Source organism: Oxyura jamaicensis, chromosome 4 (assembly GCF_011077185.1).
Source record: "Oxyura jamaicensis isolate SHBP4307 breed ruddy duck chromosome 4, BPBGC_Ojam_1.0, whole genome shotgun sequence".
NCBI classification, from domain to species: Eukaryota; Metazoa; Chordata; class Aves; order Anseriformes; family Anatidae; genus Oxyura; species Oxyura jamaicensis.
In genome coordinates this window covers 10,227,347-10,247,905 of record NC_048896.1, presented here as the reverse complement: position 1 = coordinate 10,247,905, position 20,559 = coordinate 10,227,347, and the positions used below count along the sequence as shown (strand labels likewise).

At 49.6% G+C, this 20,559-nt stretch overlaps 1 protein-coding gene across 1 annotated transcript; it reads left to right on the top strand.

The window, feature by feature from the left end:
• The first annotated feature begins 4,941 nt into the window (after positions 1-4,941).
• PRPS1 (phosphoribosyl pyrophosphate synthetase 1) lies at positions 4,942-14,978 on the top strand. The gene is made up of 7 exons (XM_035323866.1): positions 4,942-5,255; positions 7,432-7,615; positions 7,958-8,056; positions 9,585-9,709; positions 11,438-11,611; positions 12,336-12,495; positions 14,861-14,978. The coding sequence occupies exons 1-7, from the start codon at positions 5,134-5,136 to the stop codon at positions 14,951-14,953; spliced, it is 957 nt and encodes a 318-aa protein (XP_035179757.1). The 5' UTR covers positions 4,942-5,133; the 3' UTR covers positions 14,954-14,978.
• The last annotated feature ends 5,581 nt before the right edge of the window (positions 14,979-20,559 follow it).

Here is a 20,559-nt window from a genome sequence, read left to right as displayed (position 1 = left end):
AGAGCCTTCGTGGCTCCCCAGCTGCCATTATCGCTGATCAGCCACGCTGTGCGTGTGTCCATCACCCACGTAACATTCCCCCCTCTCTTAATCGTCTCTAATTTATTTCCGCTCCTGTTGAGTCCTGACCAGGAGAATGGGTAAAAAAGGAACAAAAACTGGGCTCCTGCTGTTCCCTCTCATGCTCACAAGAAAAACAAGAGACTTGTCTCTCAGGGGTCCTGTCTCAAGGCACGAGATGAAACTGCAGACCTTCGGCAGTATGTCCGAGATACATTTGGATGTGATGGGTTGTGTCTCCGTGGACTTTGCTGGTCACTCTCAGCTGGAGATGACAATCAGGTACGTTGGCTCAGAGCACCCCACAGCCAAACCCCGCATCCATCGGGATTTCTCTCCCTCTGCAAGGTCATGGCACCACAACAGGGACTGCAGCAGGCCCAGGTACAGCAGTGGGGTGAGCTGAATAGCTGAGCCCCATATCTGCTGCCATCACCCCTAGACAACAATAAATGATTAACGCCTAAGTTTTATCCTCATCCTGCCTGCATTCCCGTGTAAGATATCCTAATAAATTCCCAGGTTAGGCAGTGGTGGAGCTAGCTGGGACACCCATGGCTCTAACTGGACAATGGAAAAGTCTGCCGGGAAAGACAGATATTTACTTATTTCTCTCCTTATTCAGGATACATTAAAATGGTCTGTACATATCATACGAAGCTGCTTTCCAAAGGCATTTTTTGTCAGGCTGCGTAATTCCATACTGGGACATTAGCAGACACGGACCAGGCAGGATATGATGTCCCAGCCCAGCGGAGATGCAGCCCCTTGCTGCCACCTGCTCCCCACGATAAGGAGCAAACAGAGAGGGTGTTTTTCTGTAGCCGAACTGTAAAGTCATTAAAAGGCAAACATGCTGTGTTAAAAGCAGCAGAAAGCCCAGTGCTGCCTCTCTGGATGCATGCCCTGAGGTTAGCCAGGGGACGGAGATTAAAGGGCTGTGGACGTGCATGGGATCAACACACACAGCCCAGAACACTTCACAGGGCTCCACTAAATTCTACTTTGAAAAGCACCTTGGAAGTATTCCTAAGTCTAAAATGTCCAAGAAAAAGATTTTGGTGAAGAATATTCACCTCTTGCTGGAGCAATTGGACTCCATCCTCATTTTTTCAACCAGGCAGGTAGTAACAGCATGTTAAAAATTAGAAACATTTGCAAAGGGACCGGTCAGCTCTTCAAAGAGCTTGTAATTCGTAAGTCCATATTGTTTGTTATGGAGGCTTGAAAATACCATTTATTTTCCACTGCTTAGTCTTTATGCTGACAAATGGATGTGCTGTGGTTGGGGTGTGTCCCGTGTAGCTGTGCTAGCACTGCTAGTGCTGTCATTGAGCAGGGTATGGGTGAGCTTTATTCCAAAACAACCCACCTGAAACCAATGGGATCCCAAAGATTAAGTGATTTGCCTCTTCAAAGGAAAGAATACGGTGTTTCAAAGAGAGTAAAGATCTACAAGCAAGACGTTTCTTATTCGATCCTAGTGGGTTCGATAGTAGCAGAGAGGGGATTTACCTGAAAATAATCCCTGTGAAAAAATGATAGAGGCAGAGAAGCAGCAGAAAATGAGCAGCCAGCAGAAACGCTTCCCGAGCTGATGGTTAGTTTTCCTGCTGCCCACACAGAAAAGCCTCAGTTTTCTGAACTGTTAAGTGAGAATACAGGAAAGGGGAGTGAAATCCAGAACGTCATAAGAACGGGGCCCTAAGCCACAGAGGCAAGCGCATTCGACATTGTGAATTCATGCATCCAAAGGGCAAAGAGTTGTGCTATTTATATCGAGTGCCATTCATTAACAGAACGGTCTACAAGCCATTGCAGTCACAAGGCAAACAGAAGGGGAAAAAAAAAAAAAAAACTCTCAGCAACACACTTTCTGCATGAAAATGGATCCTTGATTAAGTGACTGGTGGTAATTGAGTGGCAATTGTATGCAGGAATGTGCCAAGAGAAGGAAAAGGGCTACTTGTCTTGATTGACATCACCACAAAATGTGATACTATTAATGTGCTGCCTAAAACTTCCTGGAAAATGTATTCTGAGGCCATGAAACACAAAGGCATTTCTGAATAAATGAACTTCCATAGTCTCGGGTAGATAAAAAGGGAGGTTTGCCATTCATGTGCTTTCAGGTTCTCTGTAGGTGGGTACTAATTCTCTTCATAATTTCCGAACCATGGGAGAACACAGCACCTCAGGCTCTAGGCTAGTTCTTTCTGGTACCAAAATCAACTCACACTTGTCCACAGTATAAGCCGGAGGAACATTAAATACAGTTCCTTAGACTGGAAGTAGATCATTCAGCTTATTGCATTTGGCTTTCACAGTGAAGCAAGCCATATGGAATTATGCACTTTAATTCTGAATAAGGGTGTCCACACAAGCTAAGATATTGAGTCCACTCTCACATCCAGCCTTACTGAGTGCTGTGATTTTCCTCAGCACCCTTTGACAAACAAGCAGGCTCTCAGGGCAATGGTTCTTAACCACAGTCTCATCCAGCTGAAGCCAGCCCAGATAAACATCTCCCTCTTCAAAGCTGGTTCTCCTGGTCCCTGCTTCTTGGGTTAATGGGAGTGCAAGCTGCTAACAGGCTATCACTGGGGAACCTCATGAGCTGGCTTTTGGGGTTTGTTTAGCTAAGACTTAGTTTTGCATGCTGGTAAAAGCTTCTCCTCAGTAAAATCTCTGAGACTACCCTGTCATAAGAGCTTCACTGACGATAGTAATAAATCGTTAAGATGGATGGACTTTTGTCCCCGTAACCACAGTGCTGTCTGATCCTCCAAAGACGCTCTGGTAGCTGAAATACTGAAGGGTGGCAGGACTTTTCCTAGATTGTGCTCCTGGCCTTTGAACAATACTGGAAGCGCTGCAAGGCAGCAAGGCGAGCACCCGCTAGGGCTGCAGAATCCCAGCGCCCAAATCACGAATGAGCTAGGAAGGGACACTGATGCTGGGACACAGAAAACAGTAATTTTACATTCAAGAGCAAGGGGGAAAAAATGGAATTTAAACAAAGACTGAAGCGAATGGCTCAGAAACAAGTATTTCAGGGAAGAAGTTATCCATCTTCCAAATTCTTCAAACTGCAACACCAGCAGCAAGCCTTGTGGAGCTTGTGTTTTGTAGGGAGGAGAGGCCTTGAAGTTATTTTTAGAATATATAGCTTTATCACGGACAAATTTGTACAGAACAACCATTACAAGCTTGCAATTATCCCAAACCATCATTTGAAAAATATGTTGCGAACTGTGAGAGGCCCATACGGTACGAACAACAGCAGTTGTTGGGGTTTTTTAGGTGTCTAACAGACAACAGCAGAGGAGTCGTATGTAATGGTTACAGGGATGTATTCTTGGCACAAGGACATGGCTGGTGGAAATCTGGGAGATATCCACAAATCCCCTCACGTTAACCACCAAGTAGCCATCGTTCAATGGTATTTTTTTGCTTCATTATTAAAATGAGCATTCTTTAGTAACAAATTAGAAGCAGAGGGCTGTATGTTTCCTTTCCTGTTCCTCGGGTCTGCTGTATGCCCCAGCATTCCACACGCTGCTAAATTACACCAAAAAGTTACAAATTACCACCAATCTGATATTCTCAATCCTATTAACGCTAAATACGGGAATTGGTATGTATTTTAATCCAGATGAATTCCAAGCGTGGTGAACTTTCACAGAGGGTTAGAGAAAACCTCCAGGTCATTGTGAACCCATGGCCAGCCTCTGTGAGCGAACTGCAGGACGATTGCTTCCAGCTGAGTTCTCGAGAGCTAACTTACCACTGCCAAATTAATCGCCGGAGTTTGTTATCTGTGAAACACGGAGGTTACACGGGAAGGGATTTCATGACTGAATGCCTATTTCAAATAAGCTGTTTGTGGCTTGTGTTTTGTGTATCTGAAAACTTTTGAACACAGTGATTTTTTTTACAAAACCTACAATAATTTACATAATCACATACAGACTAAAAGTTTGAAGGACACTAATTGCAGGATTAGGTAAGAAACCATGATTATAAATATAAAAACCCTCAGGAATTAAAGAGCTTATTAAAAATAGTGCCCCTTGGCCTTAACACTGATCCAGAAGGCAGAGAAAAAAACGTCTTTATTTGCAATTCGGGGCATCATTCACCATCATTACAACTTTTTGTATCTCAAAACGGGGCCAGACGCTATTTGCAAGGGCAGATGGTGTAAGGGACCGCTGCAAGTCCCGAGGGTGAATGCTGGGGTCGCGGCTTTGGGTTATCACGGTATTTTTTGGTGAGCTTTGCAGGGAGGCCAGCTCTGGCTGTGAAACCAACTTCTAGCACCGATGCAGTAAGTCTGCACGACAAAAAAAGCCACATCTGGCAGCGAAGAAGCGCTCTTTATCCTTCAGCAACTGGGACCCCCCCCCCGTCGGCGCAGCTCCCGGGCCCAGCCCCAGCGCCGGGGGCCATTTTCTCGGCGCCCCCCGAGGCCGCGCTCCCATCATGGCGGCCGGGGTCCGCCCGCCAATCAGGCGGCCGAGGCGCCCCTTCCCCCCTCCACCCCGCCCGGCCACGTGGGGCAGCGCCGTCGGCCCGCTCCGGATGCTGCCGCGGCCGCTCTGTCCAATCGGCGAACGGGCGGGCGAGAGGCGACCAATCGCACGCGCTCCTCCCGCCCTTCGCCCCGCCCCCTGGAGGAGCACGCGCGCGCACCGCCCTCCTACCCCCTCCGCCGTTGTTTAGGCGTGCGGCGGGGGGCGCCAAGCCACGCCCACCGAGCCCTTCACGCCATTGGTGCGCCGGCAGGGGGCCCACCCCCTGGTCCAGCACAGCCAATGGGAAGCGCGCTAGGGCGGGGCCGGGTGGGCGGGGAGTCTATAAAAAGCCCGCGCGGCTGGCGGGAAGGGGTAAGATGGCGGAGTAGCCGCGGCCGGCGTGGCTTGCGCTCCGTGTGCCGCGTCCCCGGGCAGCAGGCGGGTGGATCCCCGCGCCGCAGCGGGCCGCGGTGCGAGGCGGAGCGGGGGGCAGGAGGAGGGGAGGGAGGTGGAGGAGAAGGAGAAGGGCAGCGTCCCCGCCGCCGCAGCCGCCGCTATGCCCAACATCAAGATCTTCAGCGGGAGCTCGCACCAGGACCTGTCGCAGAAGATCGCCGACCGCCTGGGCCTGGAGCTGGGCAAGGTGGTCACCAAGAAGTTCAGCAACCAGGAGACATGGTGAGGCGGGGGCGGGGGCGGACTACACCTCCCGGCGGCCCGCGCGGGCGTCGCCGCGTTGGGGCCTCGCACGGTCGCCGCGCGGGGGCTGCTGGGAGTTGTAGTGCGGGGCGAGCGGTGGGCGGCGGGGCCCCGCGGGCAGGGCAGGCCCGGCCCGGGGGGGCCGAGCACGGGCGGCCCCCGCCGCCTCCTGCCCCAAGCCGCCGGGCCGGGGCCTCCAGAGCACCGCGGCCCCCGGGACAGGGCCCGGAGGGGGGCTCCTGTGGGCTGCGGACCCCTGGCTTCCCCGGCCTGGGGCTGCCCCTTCGATGCGTGGTTTGGGGTCGGCGCCCTGAGGCCCGGCCCTGCTGGGCTCCGGGGGTGCGCGGTGCCGCCCGGCTCCCCGGAGAGCATCGGGGCCCCGAGGAACCCGCGCAGGATGCGGGAGGGAGCAGCAGCCGGCATCAGCACATGGCAGGCCATGCGTGTGGCCCTGCCCGAGCTGGGAAACAGAAGGTCTGCTTCATTTCTGCCTTTTAGTACCAAAATCCTTCATGAAATCAGGAGGGAGAGGCAGGAAAGAACACCGAGCTCTTAAATCCTCATGTGGAAAAGTACAGTCAGCATGTAAACACTGCACGCCGTGTAACACAAACAGCCCTCAGCGCTTGCCCTAAGCCCTCCTTCCCTTTGCAGCCAGTGTATTTTCTCCAGGACAAGCTGTACACGAGGCAGGGTGTTGTGTTTCCGTTGTGCGGGTATTGATTGTGACCGCAGACCGAAAAGGCAGAGCAAGGGGTTGTAAAAAGGGCCTGTCCATGATTTACAGCAGGTGCCGTTCCGCTTCTCAGTGCGTTTTATGAACTGCCCGTACCCATTCCAGGTGACCAGGCAGCAGGGTTCTGTGTGATCAGCTCACGTGGCTTCTAAAGATCTGATAGATACCGTACTTAAAAAACTCATGGCAACGTCTTGCCTGAAAAACAGGAACGGTTCAGTGATAATTTTGAACACCACATGTCTTTAACCAGCTCCGCTATTAGGTGCTCGAAGTACGGTGGGAGCTGAGCTGTTAATTCAGGCGCTCACCCAGGGGGAAGTTCTCCTGCTGGCTGAAGCTCTTCATGAGAGGCCGGTGTGTGCTGCACGTCAGTGCAATAAAAATGACAAAATTTCTTAGCGTTAGCAGTGTGCTGGTGGGAATGGAGCAAGACCCTGAATGCCTTGTGGTCAACAAAACCCCGTTGAAGAAGGGGAGATGAGAAAATAAAATTAAAGATCTGCCCTGAGGTGCTGTAAAATTGAAGCCATTAGGAGTGTGTTCGGCAGTCATCTGTCCACTTGCTCGTAGTCTGATGTGGCAGCGAGCTGCAGGATGGCTCAGCATCTCCAGCACAAGAAGAAACTGTGCAAGGACTTTGTCTTCCCTAGAGTGCCTCCTGGTTCCTTCCAGATCCGTGCTAGGCTTCTCTCAACTCCAGTGTCGCAGTGCTTGGTAGTTAATCTGTTCCTGCAAAAGGCCTTATACAGCGTTGCTCTGTAGGAGCCTCAGACCTGAGACTGCCGCTTGCTTTCCAACTCTGCCTGGGGCGCAGGTGTCTCGATGCAGGCGCTGGAGCTGGCAGTTTGCTGCTGGCAAACAGGACCTTTGGCTTGTATTCAGTCCCTTCATCAACTGGGATTAGTGTGCATGACATCCAGGAGGAAATTAACCCCAAAAGCCTTTCCAAAGTGAAAAGCTTGAGGGCTTCTCTGTTCAAGCCCGTGAATAGCTGTTATGACTCTAAATCTAATAATCTGCTGCAGCATAGCTGCTGTTAGAAGCTTGGCTCGGCTTTCTCTGCTGACTGGCATCGTCCCCGCTTCCTTTATGCGCTGCTGCTTTTAGCAGAGCTGGGGGTGCTTCTGTGATTCCGAGGGACAAGGACTGTTGGAGGGTGTTCACATGCTCAGCTTGTGCCGAGCTCGAAAGTCCAGGCTGAGCGCTTCCAGCCTTACCGAACCATTAAATTTGGGCGGTGAGTGGTGTGGAATAGCCACTGAGCAAACAAGCAACAGCGTTCGTGCCGGACACCCGTGATGACAGTGCATTGTCACCCACAGACCCTTGGGAATGCAGCCCCTCGGCCGCTCTGCAGGCGTGCACTGGCTGGTTTTAATTTGTATTTGGATTCTCCCTTTCCCCATCTGTCTCCAGCGTGGAAATAGGAGAGAGCGTACGTGGGGAGGACGTCTACATTGTGCAGAGTGGCTGTGGTGAGATCAACGACAATCTGATGGAGCTTCTTATCATGATAAATGCCTGTAAGATTGCCTCAGCCAGCAGAGTCACAGCTGTCATACCCTGCTTCCCTTACGCTCGGCAGGACAAAAAGGACAAGGTAAGGGATTAGATAAAGGTTTCTGCTGGGGAGATGGGTGTTTGCGTTGAATATCCTGACTGCCCGGCGAGGTTTAAATCAGGTTGGATATGTAGAAGAACAGATAAAAGTTACTTTAGCTTACTTAAACCCAAGGGCTTCGGACTGCAAATTCATCTTTTCAGAGAGACGTAGTTCTGCTTGAAGAGATACCAACCTGTAATCACCTGCTGATGAGAAGGTGCGATGTTAATGAGTACTTCTTTTAGGAACTGCTTGTGAATCACTGCCTAGAGGTGGAAGACTGACATCTTGATGAAGGAGTTGAACTTGTCTTAAATACTGTTTTTTTTTCTGTACTAGAGCCGAGCTCCAATCTCTGCCAAGCTGGTTGCAAACATGCTGTCTGTGGCAGGTGCAGATCACATCATCACCATGGACCTGCATGCATCTCAGATCCAGGTAGGAGCTGAAATCAGGGAAGTGAAATCAGGTTCTTACCTGCTCCCATCTGAGCCTGTTCGCTGCCTCGCAGGCTTTCTAGTGATCTGCTTTTTTTTAGCTGCAACAGCAATCAGGACTTGAACACAGGGCTGGAAGGGACTTGTAGGGTCAGTTAGGGTGCAGGGAGGTGAGCAACAGGTTCATCTGTAAATAAAATTACAGCTGTTCCTAATCAGACTAGGCATAATGAGCCCTGTGTAAATGAATGTTGGGTAGGTAAAGGATCCGTGCAGCTTTGTCCCCATACAGTGACACCGTGTACTCTTGACTGGTCCTTTCAAGGATTTGATATGGAGAAAGGCTTTATCCAGAGCGCTCTTGAACAGTGAGCATTGCTTTCTCATGCTTAGTTGTCAGGGAGCCCAAGTAGTCCCACTGAGCAGCTGAAACCTTGAGCAGGTCTTGCTCTGACCCAGCAAGAGATAGGCCAAGCTGAGGAAGGATGGCAAGCTGCTAAATGGGTAGTCTTGTCTTTCTACCTTCAGTGAGCTCTCTGAGACCAAGAAACCAAAATCATTGCAGCTGGGTTGGAAGTGGCAAAGGGGAGGATACTTACTGTGTTGCCACAAACATTTTGAATCCAGAGAGGTCAGATGTCAGCTGCCTGGGGAAGTAGCTGGGCTTGCTGTCATTTTAAGCGTTGAAAATGCAGCCATTCATACTTCAGTATAAATCATTCTGGTATAATTTGCCCAGAAATGCTTTGTCTCGGGTGGAAAGATCTATGAGAGCACGGCTGAGATTCTGGGAAAGATCACGAAATAGAAGAGCAGAACCCAAGGTGGTATTTCACTTCCCTAAGAGGCGTGGAGCTGTGATGTGTACCACAGGGTTCACCATCAGCAGTGGTGAGGTGCAGTTAAATAACTGGTTTTGTGTAGATCAGTGTCCATCTGGGTTGCTGAACCCAGAAAGAAGGATGGTAGGAAGGATCTGCTACCCTACACCTTGCATGTAAGGCCTGTTTTGCCAGGCACGCCTCCCCACTCTCCTGCCCATTGCTCCCTGGCCAGGGTTAGCTTACTGGCTTCCAGTGACCTTTGAGGTTTACCTGGAGGAGTCTGCTGGGTCGGTGTGGAGTTGTGTAACCAGCTGCCGTAGTTTAAAAACAGATGTTACTCAAGGCTTTTTCATAGGTTTACTGTAGATACAAATGGTGTAGGTAATAAGCCTTAGAGATCAACTTTGTAAACAGGCAGCTGGCTGCTCTGGAAACAAGCGTGTTGGCTTTCTGTACCGCTTGGGATAGAAGTAGTTCCGCGTTGAAGTGTCAGATGTAAAGGGCTATGTGTGCTGCTCAACTGGCTCCAGTCTTACATTGCTATACCGTGTACCCAAAGGCTCCTGCTGTTCCATAAAGGAAGTAGAAAGGGAAGCTGGAAATGCTGTGGAAAGGCAGTGGCTGTCTGATTATACAGGAGTTGTCGTCCAACTGTTTCTGAGATATGACCTCCAGCTACATCTGTTCCTGTCGCCTTTCTTGCAGGGTTTTTTTGATATCCCCGTTGATAACTTGTACGCTGAGCCTGCTGTGCTGAAGTGGATCAAAGAGAACATCGCAGAGTGGAAGAACTGCACCATCGTTTCCCCGGATGCTGGTGGAGCCAAGAGGTAAGCCGTCAGAGCAAGCCGAGGTGGTTCTGTACCTCCTGCAGTTCCTGAGGGCGCTAGGAACTAGCTGCGGCCTTGTTCTCAAGGCACGTGTTTCCCCTCTGCCAGTCTGCCACAGCCAGGGAAGAGGTCAAATGCTCTTCCTGGGGAATATTTAGGTTTCTTGGGCTATGTGGAGAATTGAATAGCTTCCGGACTCACGTGTGCACAGGTAGGAATTGGGCAATGACAACGTCCCTTGGACTAAAACTATTTTTAGTAAAGGGGAATTGTGCAAGTTAAAGGGAGGCAATCATGTAGCTCATATGCTGATGCGAAGATGAGGTTACCCCTGCTGGTTAATGATGCCTTTTGATCTAGGCTGTTCTCTGCAGTGTTAAGCTCAGTCTATTGAGGCATTTTCATGCTTTATTGCTCTTAATTTGAATTGCTTGCTGTGACTTCAGCCTGCTGCTACTCTTCTTCCTGAGAGCAAAGATAATAGATGGTTACTTTCTTAAGAGCAGCATATGGTACAGCACATCTCTGCTTTGGTAGTCTGATAATCTACCATCTTCATGCAGATGAACACACCATTTCGTGGGCAATTTGGAATGCTCTCAGGTGCTTATTAGGAGGAACTGGGCTGATGCTTGATGCTTCTGCGTAATGGCTCCATGTGAGCAGACAGCAAAGGGAAGCAGATGTACCCTGGATTAAAGAACACTTACACCAAAATGGTGGTGTGCTGGCCTGGCTCACGTGCCTTGGAGTGATTTAAGTTGTCTGTCACAGGCAAGCAATACTACTGCTGTAGAGCAGTGCATGCCTTCCTGTAGCTTTGTTGTGGTCCGAGTATTAGACACGGGCCTCTTGTGTATGCAACTGCTTGTTGCGTAATGCAGCGTGTGGAATGCCAAGTCAGCTAGCTATAATCTGACTCCTAGACTTCTTCAAAAGCCCCTTAAGCTGCAATGCGTTGATCTTAGGGGGTGGGGGGTTTTATGGAGGTGCTGCAAACTAAATACCTTAGTGAAGAGTTCAGTTTAACAGTCTTGCACAGGACTACCAGGACAATTAGTCTGATTGACTGAGGATGGGAACCTGCTCATCATAAGTATAGAATCTCTCGGGCAGGTGCATTTTGCTCCTTACTATTGATGCTTTTAAACTCTTTGCTATTCATCAGAATCAATATATAAAGTTTGGGTCCCTCCTGGAAGGCTTTTTATGGTCACTTCAACAAAAGTAAATGTGCGGTGGTGGACTTGCATTTCTTGGTTGTGTTCTCCTGCCACTGCCCTCGTGCTAGTGTTTGTGTGCATTTGGCCCCACGACAACTGAGTGCTTATATGAGTGCAAGTAGATCGTTGCCATAACACAACTTAAGCCATTCCAGTGCAGTTTTATAAAGATGACAAGTTCCAAAGCACCCTGGTTGCTTGCGGTTTGCTGAACTTGCTGGTTAAGGTTTGTTTTGAGCTGTAGATGCAAATTAATTTGCAGTGGTCAGGATGAAGACTTGTACTAGTCGCTGTTATCGGGAAAGATTAGATCAAAGACTTCAGTGGAAGTGCTTGAGGAGAAGCTAAGGTGGCAGAGTTGTCTTCCATGAACTGCTCGAGACCAGTTAGCAGATGTGTTGACAGCTTCTTTTATGGCAGTCTTGGTGCTTAATAGTTTTAGAAGAGATTTGACTAAAGCTAATGTGTGGAGTTAAGTGTGGTTTGGGAACTGTTCTCTCTTCAGAGTGACCTCCATTGCAGATCGATTGAATGTAGACTTCGCCCTCATTCACAAGGAGCGCAAGAAGGCCAATGAGGTGGATCGCATGGTGCTGGTGGGTGATGTGAAGGACAGAGTGGCCATTCTGGTAGATGACATGGCAGACACGTGTGGCACCATCTGTCATGCTGCAGACAAGTGAGTAAGGCTGATTGATTCTTTCCTAAATCAAAAACCTATCGTTAGTGATCACTAACGAATCGATCAGATTATTTGCATGTGGAGTTTCACAAGGTAGTGTAGTTTCTTGATTACTGATCTCATTTCATACATGATAAATAAAAAGTCTAGCTGAACTTCTTACTGTATAAATAGCTACAAGGTCTCCATAAACAGTCTCCTGTTTTTCATTTGAAAACATATTGCAGGTGTGGCTGGTGGATATTGCTCTTGATGGGTAAGCTTAGTGCAGTTTAATTTCTCACACTTGAGTTTAATAGGTCACATACCATCCCCTACTATATTTGGTAGGATTAAATGCTGTCTCAGTCATCAACTTGAGATGGTGTGTCTGAAGTTCTATTAGCAGTAAGCTTTTCAAGCTCTGACATCAGCTGTCTACACTAGAAAAGCCAGCACATGCAACACTTTGTAGTATTTGCTGCCTTGTGTGTTGGCAGAAGTCACAGAAGGTGGATTAGTATGATCTAGCCCAAATGTCCCAGAATTGATAATGTTTTGAATGTATAGTTTGCCTGTGGTGGATTTTATGGTACTGGAGCTGTTTTCTTCCCCCAAATCAATAATGGACTGGAGGGTCTGTCTCCTAAGCATATGGTGTTCTCTCCTTTCCTCCTTGCCCTGCACCCATGTCATTTTGATGCTGGTTAAAAATTTCTCATTTCCCTTTCCCCCCTTACAGGCTCGTGTCAGCTGGAGCCACCAAAGTTTATGCCATCTTAACTCATGGTATCTTTTCTGGGCCGGCAATATCTCGGATCAACAACGCCTGTTTTGAGGCAGTTGTAGTCACAAACACAATACCCCAGGAGGACAAGATGAAGCAGTGTCCTAAAATCCAGGTGAGTGCCTCATTTCTCTTCTGTCACTCTTTGGGGATGTTAGCACTTGTCTGTCCCCTTCTTGGTGGGGAAAACCTTGTAATGCTGTCTAGTGCTCACAGCAGTATTACCAGAGTATGGTGTCACTGGCATTGGATTCAGTGGCAGTGCTGTCCAGTCCTCATGTTCTAATTGCTGCACGACAGCAGAGCTGGTACACTGATGAAGTTCACCTCCTTATCCAGGTACTCTTAAAAGTCTAAGTCATTTTTTCCAATGCTTGTCTTACCTAGTTCAGATCCCTGATTGAATGGGGGACATCCTGTAAGCAGTTGTCACTCCAAAGTGTACGGATACGTGCTAATGACTCACAGCACTCAAGCAGAAGTAGGGAGGAATTTCTGGAGCTGGTAATGATGCCAACTTCAGTTGAAATGCTAACCTAGGTGAGACCTTTCACACTAGGAGGGTGTAAGCCTCATTTTTCCTCACAAAAACTTCAAAAATTATCTAGGATTTCTGCTCTCTGTGAGAAGTCTGGTTCTTGCCTTTCCTGATGCCCATTGAAGATCAGAGAAGCTACTGAATTTATTACAGCAAGTGCAGGGAGGCATAATTTCAAAGGATGTGACTACTTGGAACATTGTCTTCTACTTGTGAGCCTACGCGCAATCCTTTAAGCAGATCTCTTCATCCGTATGCCCCTTTTGTGACAAGACTTTTTGTGAAGAAAGTAGGCCTGATGGGGGAAGCTGTCTGGTGGTAATAATTCAGTGGCCTGAAGAGGGAGCACAGTCCCAGTCAGTGGATGCGTCCTGTTTTACTGAGAGCAGGTGACAACTCCACAGGACATTGTTCAGATATGTGCCAAAGATAAACAGAAGCATGTTGCCATCCATATCAAAGCAAGCAGCTGACTCCTTGGTGCTCGTTTTGTATCTTGGATTTTCGATTCAGGAAAAGCATTGTGGCATTTTGTTTCTAAACCTGGGGCTAAGTTTCCTGGAAGAAGAAAAATTGGCTGTGGATCTTGAGCTAGGTACAACTGAGGATTTTCTGTGTCACCAGGCAGCTGGAAGTTGCAGCTTTACCTGAGCGTTCAGACATTAAGAGGTTTGTCAGAAGCTTAAGGTACTGCTCTAGCATACACACAGTCAAGGACATCCTAAGTGTTGACTTCGCAGTGCAGATATATAGGACAAAGGCATTTGGAGAATTTCTGGGAGGTCCTGCCCATCACCAAGTCCGAAAAGCAAATGGAACCGCTGACGCGCAGCTCGGACTGCGCTGTAAGCGTAGCAGGCTGCCCGGTACCCGGAGCTCTGGTGAGAAGAAAGCACAACTGGTTGAATCTGCAGTGAGTTTTAAGCTGGTTTTGGAAGCACATTACAAGCTGGTTGCAGACTTACTGAGTTGCACTCAATCAGCACTGACTTCTGGGTGATGCTCCTGCAACTGAACACATCCAAAAGATACCTGATGCTTCAACCTCCCTGCACGCTAACAGCATAGGCAAAATACAGCGCTGCTAATCAGTATGTAAATAGCTGTAGCCAAAGATTGCAGTGGAGTCGTTTTACAGGCTCTTACACCTCACTCTTACACTAACATCTCGTGTTCAGTGTTGGGAAATACAGAAGAATACAGAAGCATAGGAGTTGTAAGTCCCATGGTGTCTCCTTTTGCAGTTCCTAGTTTTTTTCCTTGCTTCTTAGGAGGCAGACTATCCAGGAGAAAGAGACTTAAATACCAATTTCACTTAATTCATGTGCTAAGACTATGGTGCTTCTTAGTGAGAGACTGCATTAGAGTGAAATGTGTTGGTGCTGGAGTTCAGAGCTAGAGTTTTTACTGAGTTTACTGGGACTTGATTTTTTTTTTTCCCTCCTGTTAACTGGTTTACCCCACCAGGTGGAGCCAGCACGGTGACTTGGTATTGAACTGGAGCACAGTAGCTTCACCTCTGATTTAAAAGAAAAAAAAAAAGTAACTTCTAGCAGCGATGATAAAGCCTCATGACTCAAGAGAAGCAATCTGATCTTGCTGTAGACTCCCTGAACTCCTCTGCAACCTATGCAAAATGAGTAAGGTAGTCCTAGGGCAAACAGACTAGGGTAAAAGGTTTCTAGGGAGTCTCCGCAAAGAAAGGTGACAACAGACTGTCATCTTGATGAAGATCAGCAGCGAGGTATTTCCTGCTGTAGAATACCGTTGGGGTGGTACAGAATAAGCCCTTATCCTGCGTAGAACTCATTTGTCTTCATCCAGCACGTTACAGATTGAGGGTAGTGAGGTTGCTTTTGAAGTTCTTCCTGACGTCCCGGCTGTTCTCCCAGGCTTCGTGTGTCTTCTCAGTGACCTTGCTACATCTTTCTTTCCCCTGCAGGTGATTGACATCTCAATGATCCTCGCGGAGGCCATCAGGAGGACTCATAATGGGGAATCTGTCTCCTACCTATTCAGCCATGTCCCTTTATAACAACAGATGCCAGCTGCTGCTTGTATGGCTTTTTTTTTTTTAAACCAAAAGTTGTTCAGCTTGTTGTAAAGTTCAGTAGAAGACTCTGCTTGTTCCAGTGCAGTTCTCCACAGCTCCTCCTGCTTAAGTCAGGCTTACTGGCTCTGACCCCAACACGGGGAGGCTGGGGGGGAAAGCTCATCTCTGTAACACTCCAACTCCACCAGCAACCCTGTGCCTTGGGGCTCGGCAGTAGCACTGACTCGATACTGCAGATCTGTGGAGAGCAGGACTGACACATGGCTAACTGCCACAATTATTTTTGGAGGGGGGGGGAGAGGGTTTGTCTGTGAGCAGGGTTAGGTGATCTGTAAAGCTGATCTGTAAAGGTGATCTGTAAAACACCCTGAATTGTTTGGGAAGTAGGTCTCCCTAGGACATGTTGGTTTGGATCTACAGCAAGAGCCCAAGAGACTGCTTTGACTCTTACCACTCTGCACGTGACAGAAGCCCTTGAAGAGGGACGAGGAAGGCTTGTATCTTGGCCAAGCTTGACCCTAGGTGAAGCCCTGGGGGCACCTGGAAGGTGGTTCCGCTACAGCTTCCTCCTTTGAAAGGAAAGGAGGTCTGTGTAGCTTGCAAACTTGAATTCATCTTAATTGCTGAAGAAATGAAATGTTCTTTAACATGCTGCCCAGCAAAATGGTGAGAGCCTGGTCCGTGCAGTGCTGCCTCGCTGCGTTAGCGTAGTGGTGAAGGTGTTCTCCTCCCTCTTACGCTGAGGATGCCTGGTGGTTGTGGGCTTCAGTTTGTAGGGTAGACTAAAACCAGTTCCTCAGTTTCACAAGTTCCTGTTAGCCTTGCTCGTGACTAAAGGACTGCTGTCATGTACTTTATAGCTGCACCTTGATGTGCTGTGCAAATGTACCTTGATCCTTTTTTACCAGTACACCAGTGAACGAAGCCTCTTTACCCCACAGGAGCCTGGTGTTGCATCTAGCCAGTGCCTGCTTAGATGCTAGGGTGACCGAACAGGCGACAGCGTCGTGTTCAGCTGTCTTAAGCTCTGAGTGCCTGCAGTCCTGCAAGTTACTGATGTGCTGGTTGCTTGTCCTGGTCACTAACTACTTGCCTTGAATGCATTGCTCTTTGTAAAAGATCTTAAACCTGGCAGAACGGGGGGGCTGCAGGGCCTGAAGAAGCCCGCAGGGTGGCTCTGAAGCTGCGGAGTGCTTACGGCAGTGGGTTGAAGAGGCTTGTGATACACAGTACTGGGAAAACTGCTGATCTAAAACCAATCTGACAGGCAGCAAGATGCCTGAAAGAGAAATACCAAAACTAGAGCTGGCTGAGGCTCTTGGATGTAAAAATAAGTATCATCCAAAACTTGAATGCGTAGTAGCTGTACCAGACAATCTTAAAGTAAACTGTTAAATCTCTCCTGGACTCTTAAGGCGTTACAGACCAAGCTGTTTTATGCTGTGGTTTTTATAAGCACTCCTCTGATTTATTTGTGAGATGGGGAAGGGAAAAAGGGAACAGAAGGAACTTGAAATAGCTTGCTAGGGTAACTAGCCACGGCATCGAGAGGCTCGGGGCTGGGGTGTCAGTGGGATTAACTGAAAAATGTGGTTAAGATCTAGGGAAGTACTTCTTTAGTTGTGCCTTTTCATGAAGACTTCTCCCCTCTCCCTTCCTAGATATCCTGTCCTGTGGCAATGTTAACACTTCTATTACAGTGTAGGGTTTTTCTTTTGTATAAGAATTGGTGTTTTGTCTGGAAAGTGTGCGTCTCTTGCTTCTTTGCTTTGCATCCTGCACTGAGCTCTACTGAGTCTGATTCCTGCCTCCTCCTTTGGAGCCCCTGCTGCCACACTGCCAATGCCCCGAGAGCCAAGAGCCAGGACATCAGAGCAGCGGTGTGAGGATTTACAGCAGCATTTGTGTTTAAACTTAAGACCTGATGAAGGAATTAAACTTTTATTTAAAAACCACGGCCTCTGCCTATAAATGCTTCTAAAAACCCTACCAAGATGTGCATCTTCTGAGTTGGTCACTTGTAACGTTGATCGTGGAGCAATGTGATTTGGAACGAACCCTGGCAGGTCATCTGGTTAAACAGCAGGGCCGACTGTGAGGTTCAGCTCTCCTGTGCTCGCATTGCATGGAATAAAATGCTTAGGACCGAGCTACTTCTGGTGGCTTTTATCTCTGTCTAATCTTGCAGACTTAATTGTTCGAGGTGGTGGTGCAGTTTCTCTTGTTCTGTTCAATTTTATATCTGAGCGGATCTGTTCACACAATGTTCAGGTGGGGGAAAACCTAAATAGTTCGGCAAGCATGAATGAGGAATTGCTAAATGTCTTGCACAGAGCTAATGAGCTGAGGCAGCAGGATTGTTATGAGAAGCACTTGTTTACCTAACCCGTGATCCTTGATCCTTACTGTGTATTGTAGACCCAGAAAGTCTAAATGAAGCTGAGGATGAGATGTCAGTTCTAGAGAAAGGTCTTTGGCCTTACAGCAGTCTTCGTGCCCTAGATTGAACCATTGCTTCAGGAGCCATGGCCTCAGGTAGACTTTTGCTGAAGAGCACTGTTGTCTTTCCTCTGTTAAAATATTTCAGTACTGGTCACTGAATACCCAAACTGGATTTCTGCCCCCTCAGCTGGCAGTGTGGCAGCGGTGGTGTTGCTCTGGGTCTCAGGGTGATGTAGCAGATTTGATATTCCTTAAAGAAAACGAGAACATGAGCTTTACAGCTGAAGGGTTAAAACATTCTCAAACTGCTGAACCTATCTGAAGGCAGCCTGGCTGACTGGCAGTGACCGTTGTGCTATTTAAGCACAGGGTGCTATTGTTTTTCACACATGCCTGTAGGAGGATTAGGGCGTTCTCCCTCCCCAGGGCAGTCACAAAAGTAGCATCAGGCAGCTGTGGTAAGGGAATCCCTTACCTTATGGCCCCTTCACTGCGGGGGCTGGCTGGGAGGAAAGCAGCCCCTGCCCTGTGGACAGCAGGCGCTGAGCTCCTGCACTGCAGGCTGGGGGTGCTCAGCTGTCGGTCCAAGCAAGGTCAGCTCCAGCAGCATTGCCCCCCCGGGACGTGCTGGTGCTAACTGGAGCTATGTGCTGTGGTTAAGGAGATTCCCCAGCCTGTCCTGGGGAGCCCCAGGAGTAAAGGGGGAACACACAGTGCTCTGGAGGTGGGTCGTGCAGTGTTTTCACAGGCTTTCTTTACAGCTGCTAATGAAATACCATAGGAAGCAAGTCACTCGCTTCCTCAGGAGAAAATCCCAAGTGGGTCGTTCCCTGTGCTCTGTAGCTGAGGGGGAGCTGGAGGAAGAGGATGGAGCTTCAGCAGCTCATGGCCATGGACAGAGCACTGCAGAGACTGATGCTGCTCCTGTCTGTCAGGCTGCTACCTGAAGTAAAAGCAGCAACAGCAGCAGGAGTTGCATCAATCGCAGAGAAGTCCTGTGTCCTTTCCCAGCTCACCTGCCAAGGCAACTGAAGCTAACGCACAGGCTGGGAGTGCCTTCAGCTACTGGGAAAGCTGGGCTAACCATGTGTGCCTTGCAGGCAGCAGGGCCTGTCTGCTCCTTGGAGCAAGATGAGGCATATCCCAGTGTTCTCACCAGCACTTCAGTTCCCTACCACTCCTCGCTGTTCCCTAGTAGTGTAAAGATGATTTCTCATCTCTTACGCTCGGTGTTTCTGATCTGGAGGAATGAGCAGCTTGCCTTGCTGCTGTTGAGCAGTGGGGAAGTAGGAAGAGTTAACAAAGCTCTTCTCGAAACTGCTGCCTTGGCGAGCACAAGGAGAAGCAAAATCCATGGGAGAAATGAGCTGATGTCCTGGTGTAACGCTGCCGGGGCTGCTCTCATTGCCTCCCTGAGGCACCCAGCTTCTTCCCTGGTGGAAAAGAGGAGGCAGGGGTTAAAAATGAACTGAAAAAGTAAACTGGCCCTGCTGAGTTGGGGGGGGCTGGCTCACAGCCAGGCAGCTGCAGCTGGAGGGGATTTGGGTTGTGGTGCTGTGCCTGTCCCTCCAGGCAAGAGGCTGGAAAACCCTCTGATCAGATACAGAAAACGTCCTGCCTCCTTATTCCTGGAGAAGGAAATAAAGCGTTCCTGGAAATGGCCATCAGCACGCCTCTATCAGAGCCTTGAAAGCCTTGTTGTGTGGGAGATTTGAAACTCATCTAAAATGGCTGGCGGTTGTTCCCTTCTATCTCGGGTCAGGGCTGCTTTCGCTTTCCCCCTCTCTGTTGATGCCTTGGTTCTCTCATTATAAATTATTGAGAGCAGAAATGCCAAAACGCAGGAGGAAGAAGCAGGTTGTGTGGTTACAGGAGGCTTGGTGAATTTGTCATGGGATATACGCTGGCTCTTTGTGCGGGATGGGATTTCAAAGCGCAGCCCCCCCAGCAGCCCCACACCTCGCCTGCTGGAAACGCCATGGCTCGGCTGTGGGAGCAATGGGTGGGTGCCTGCAGGGCTGTGGCAGGGAAGGGGGGGCGGTGAGCTCCCTGCCTGTAAAGCCCCTGCCATGCTTTGTGCCCAGACAAAGGCCACGGGGTCCGCAAAGCTCTGCAGCTCGTCGGGGGCATGCGGTGCGTCCCAGGGGGCCGGTGCTGCTCCTCGGCTGGGGCAGGCGAGAGGCTGTGCGTGGGGAGGACGGGGCACCGGGTGCTCTCATGTTTGGAGGCTGCTGGGGACAAAAGATAAAACAGTTCAGTATCTGCAAAGCGTGAGGAAAATAGGCAGGGAAAGAGGAGGAAGCTGGAGGGAAGGCAGGCACAGCTGGAGAGTAAACACAAGGTAAAGCGCTTGCCTTCCTATTTGCATAAAGGCAAAAAGGATTTCCTTGCTTTCATTTTGAAACTGGGTGGGGTTTTTTCTTCCTTTCAGCCGTGCAGGAGACATGTGCCATTTCTCAGCTCAGGGTGGGCTTTGCAGCGCAGGCTCTGGAGAGAGGGCTGGAAGGATGCTCACAGAGGCAGCCCTGCCAGGGCTCGCTGCTCCTGGCCGTGGGGCACGTAAAGTTAACACGTTTTGCTGTGCCACCCCACAACCTGGCTGGGTTTTGGGGGCTGGGGCTGCAGTGCTAAAGCACAACTGCTCTGGGAGCAGCCTGGCCTCGGGCTGTGCCTGCAGCCCCTTCCCTCCCCCAGAGAGCTGTATGGAGGCTGCTCCAACACAACGTCTCGGAACAGCAGCCGCATCGTAGGACGTGGCCGTAGGTCTCGGCCTTTGCCTTGTGCGCATGCCAAACACGGGGATTTCTGTAATTCAGAGCCCAAGGCATGCAGAATGCTCCATCCCCCTCCCACGGCAGCAGCCCTTCAGCTAAAAAATGCGAAGCAAATGGTTCCTCAGGCTTGCTGGGGATTTTCTCCACAGAACCACCACTAAGCCGGCTCGTGGGCCGGAGGTGGTGCGAGAGCCGCTTCAACGCAGCTGCTGCCCCGCTGCCGTCCCGAGGGATCTCTGCAGCAGGGCTGGGTGAGCCCCCATGGGGCCGGGCCCCGCATTTTGGCCCATGTTCCCTGAGAAGCCATCGGCGGCCCCTTTGCTCCTGGGGGTGCTGCTGGGGGACGGCCCCACAGCAGGGCAGGCGTCTGGC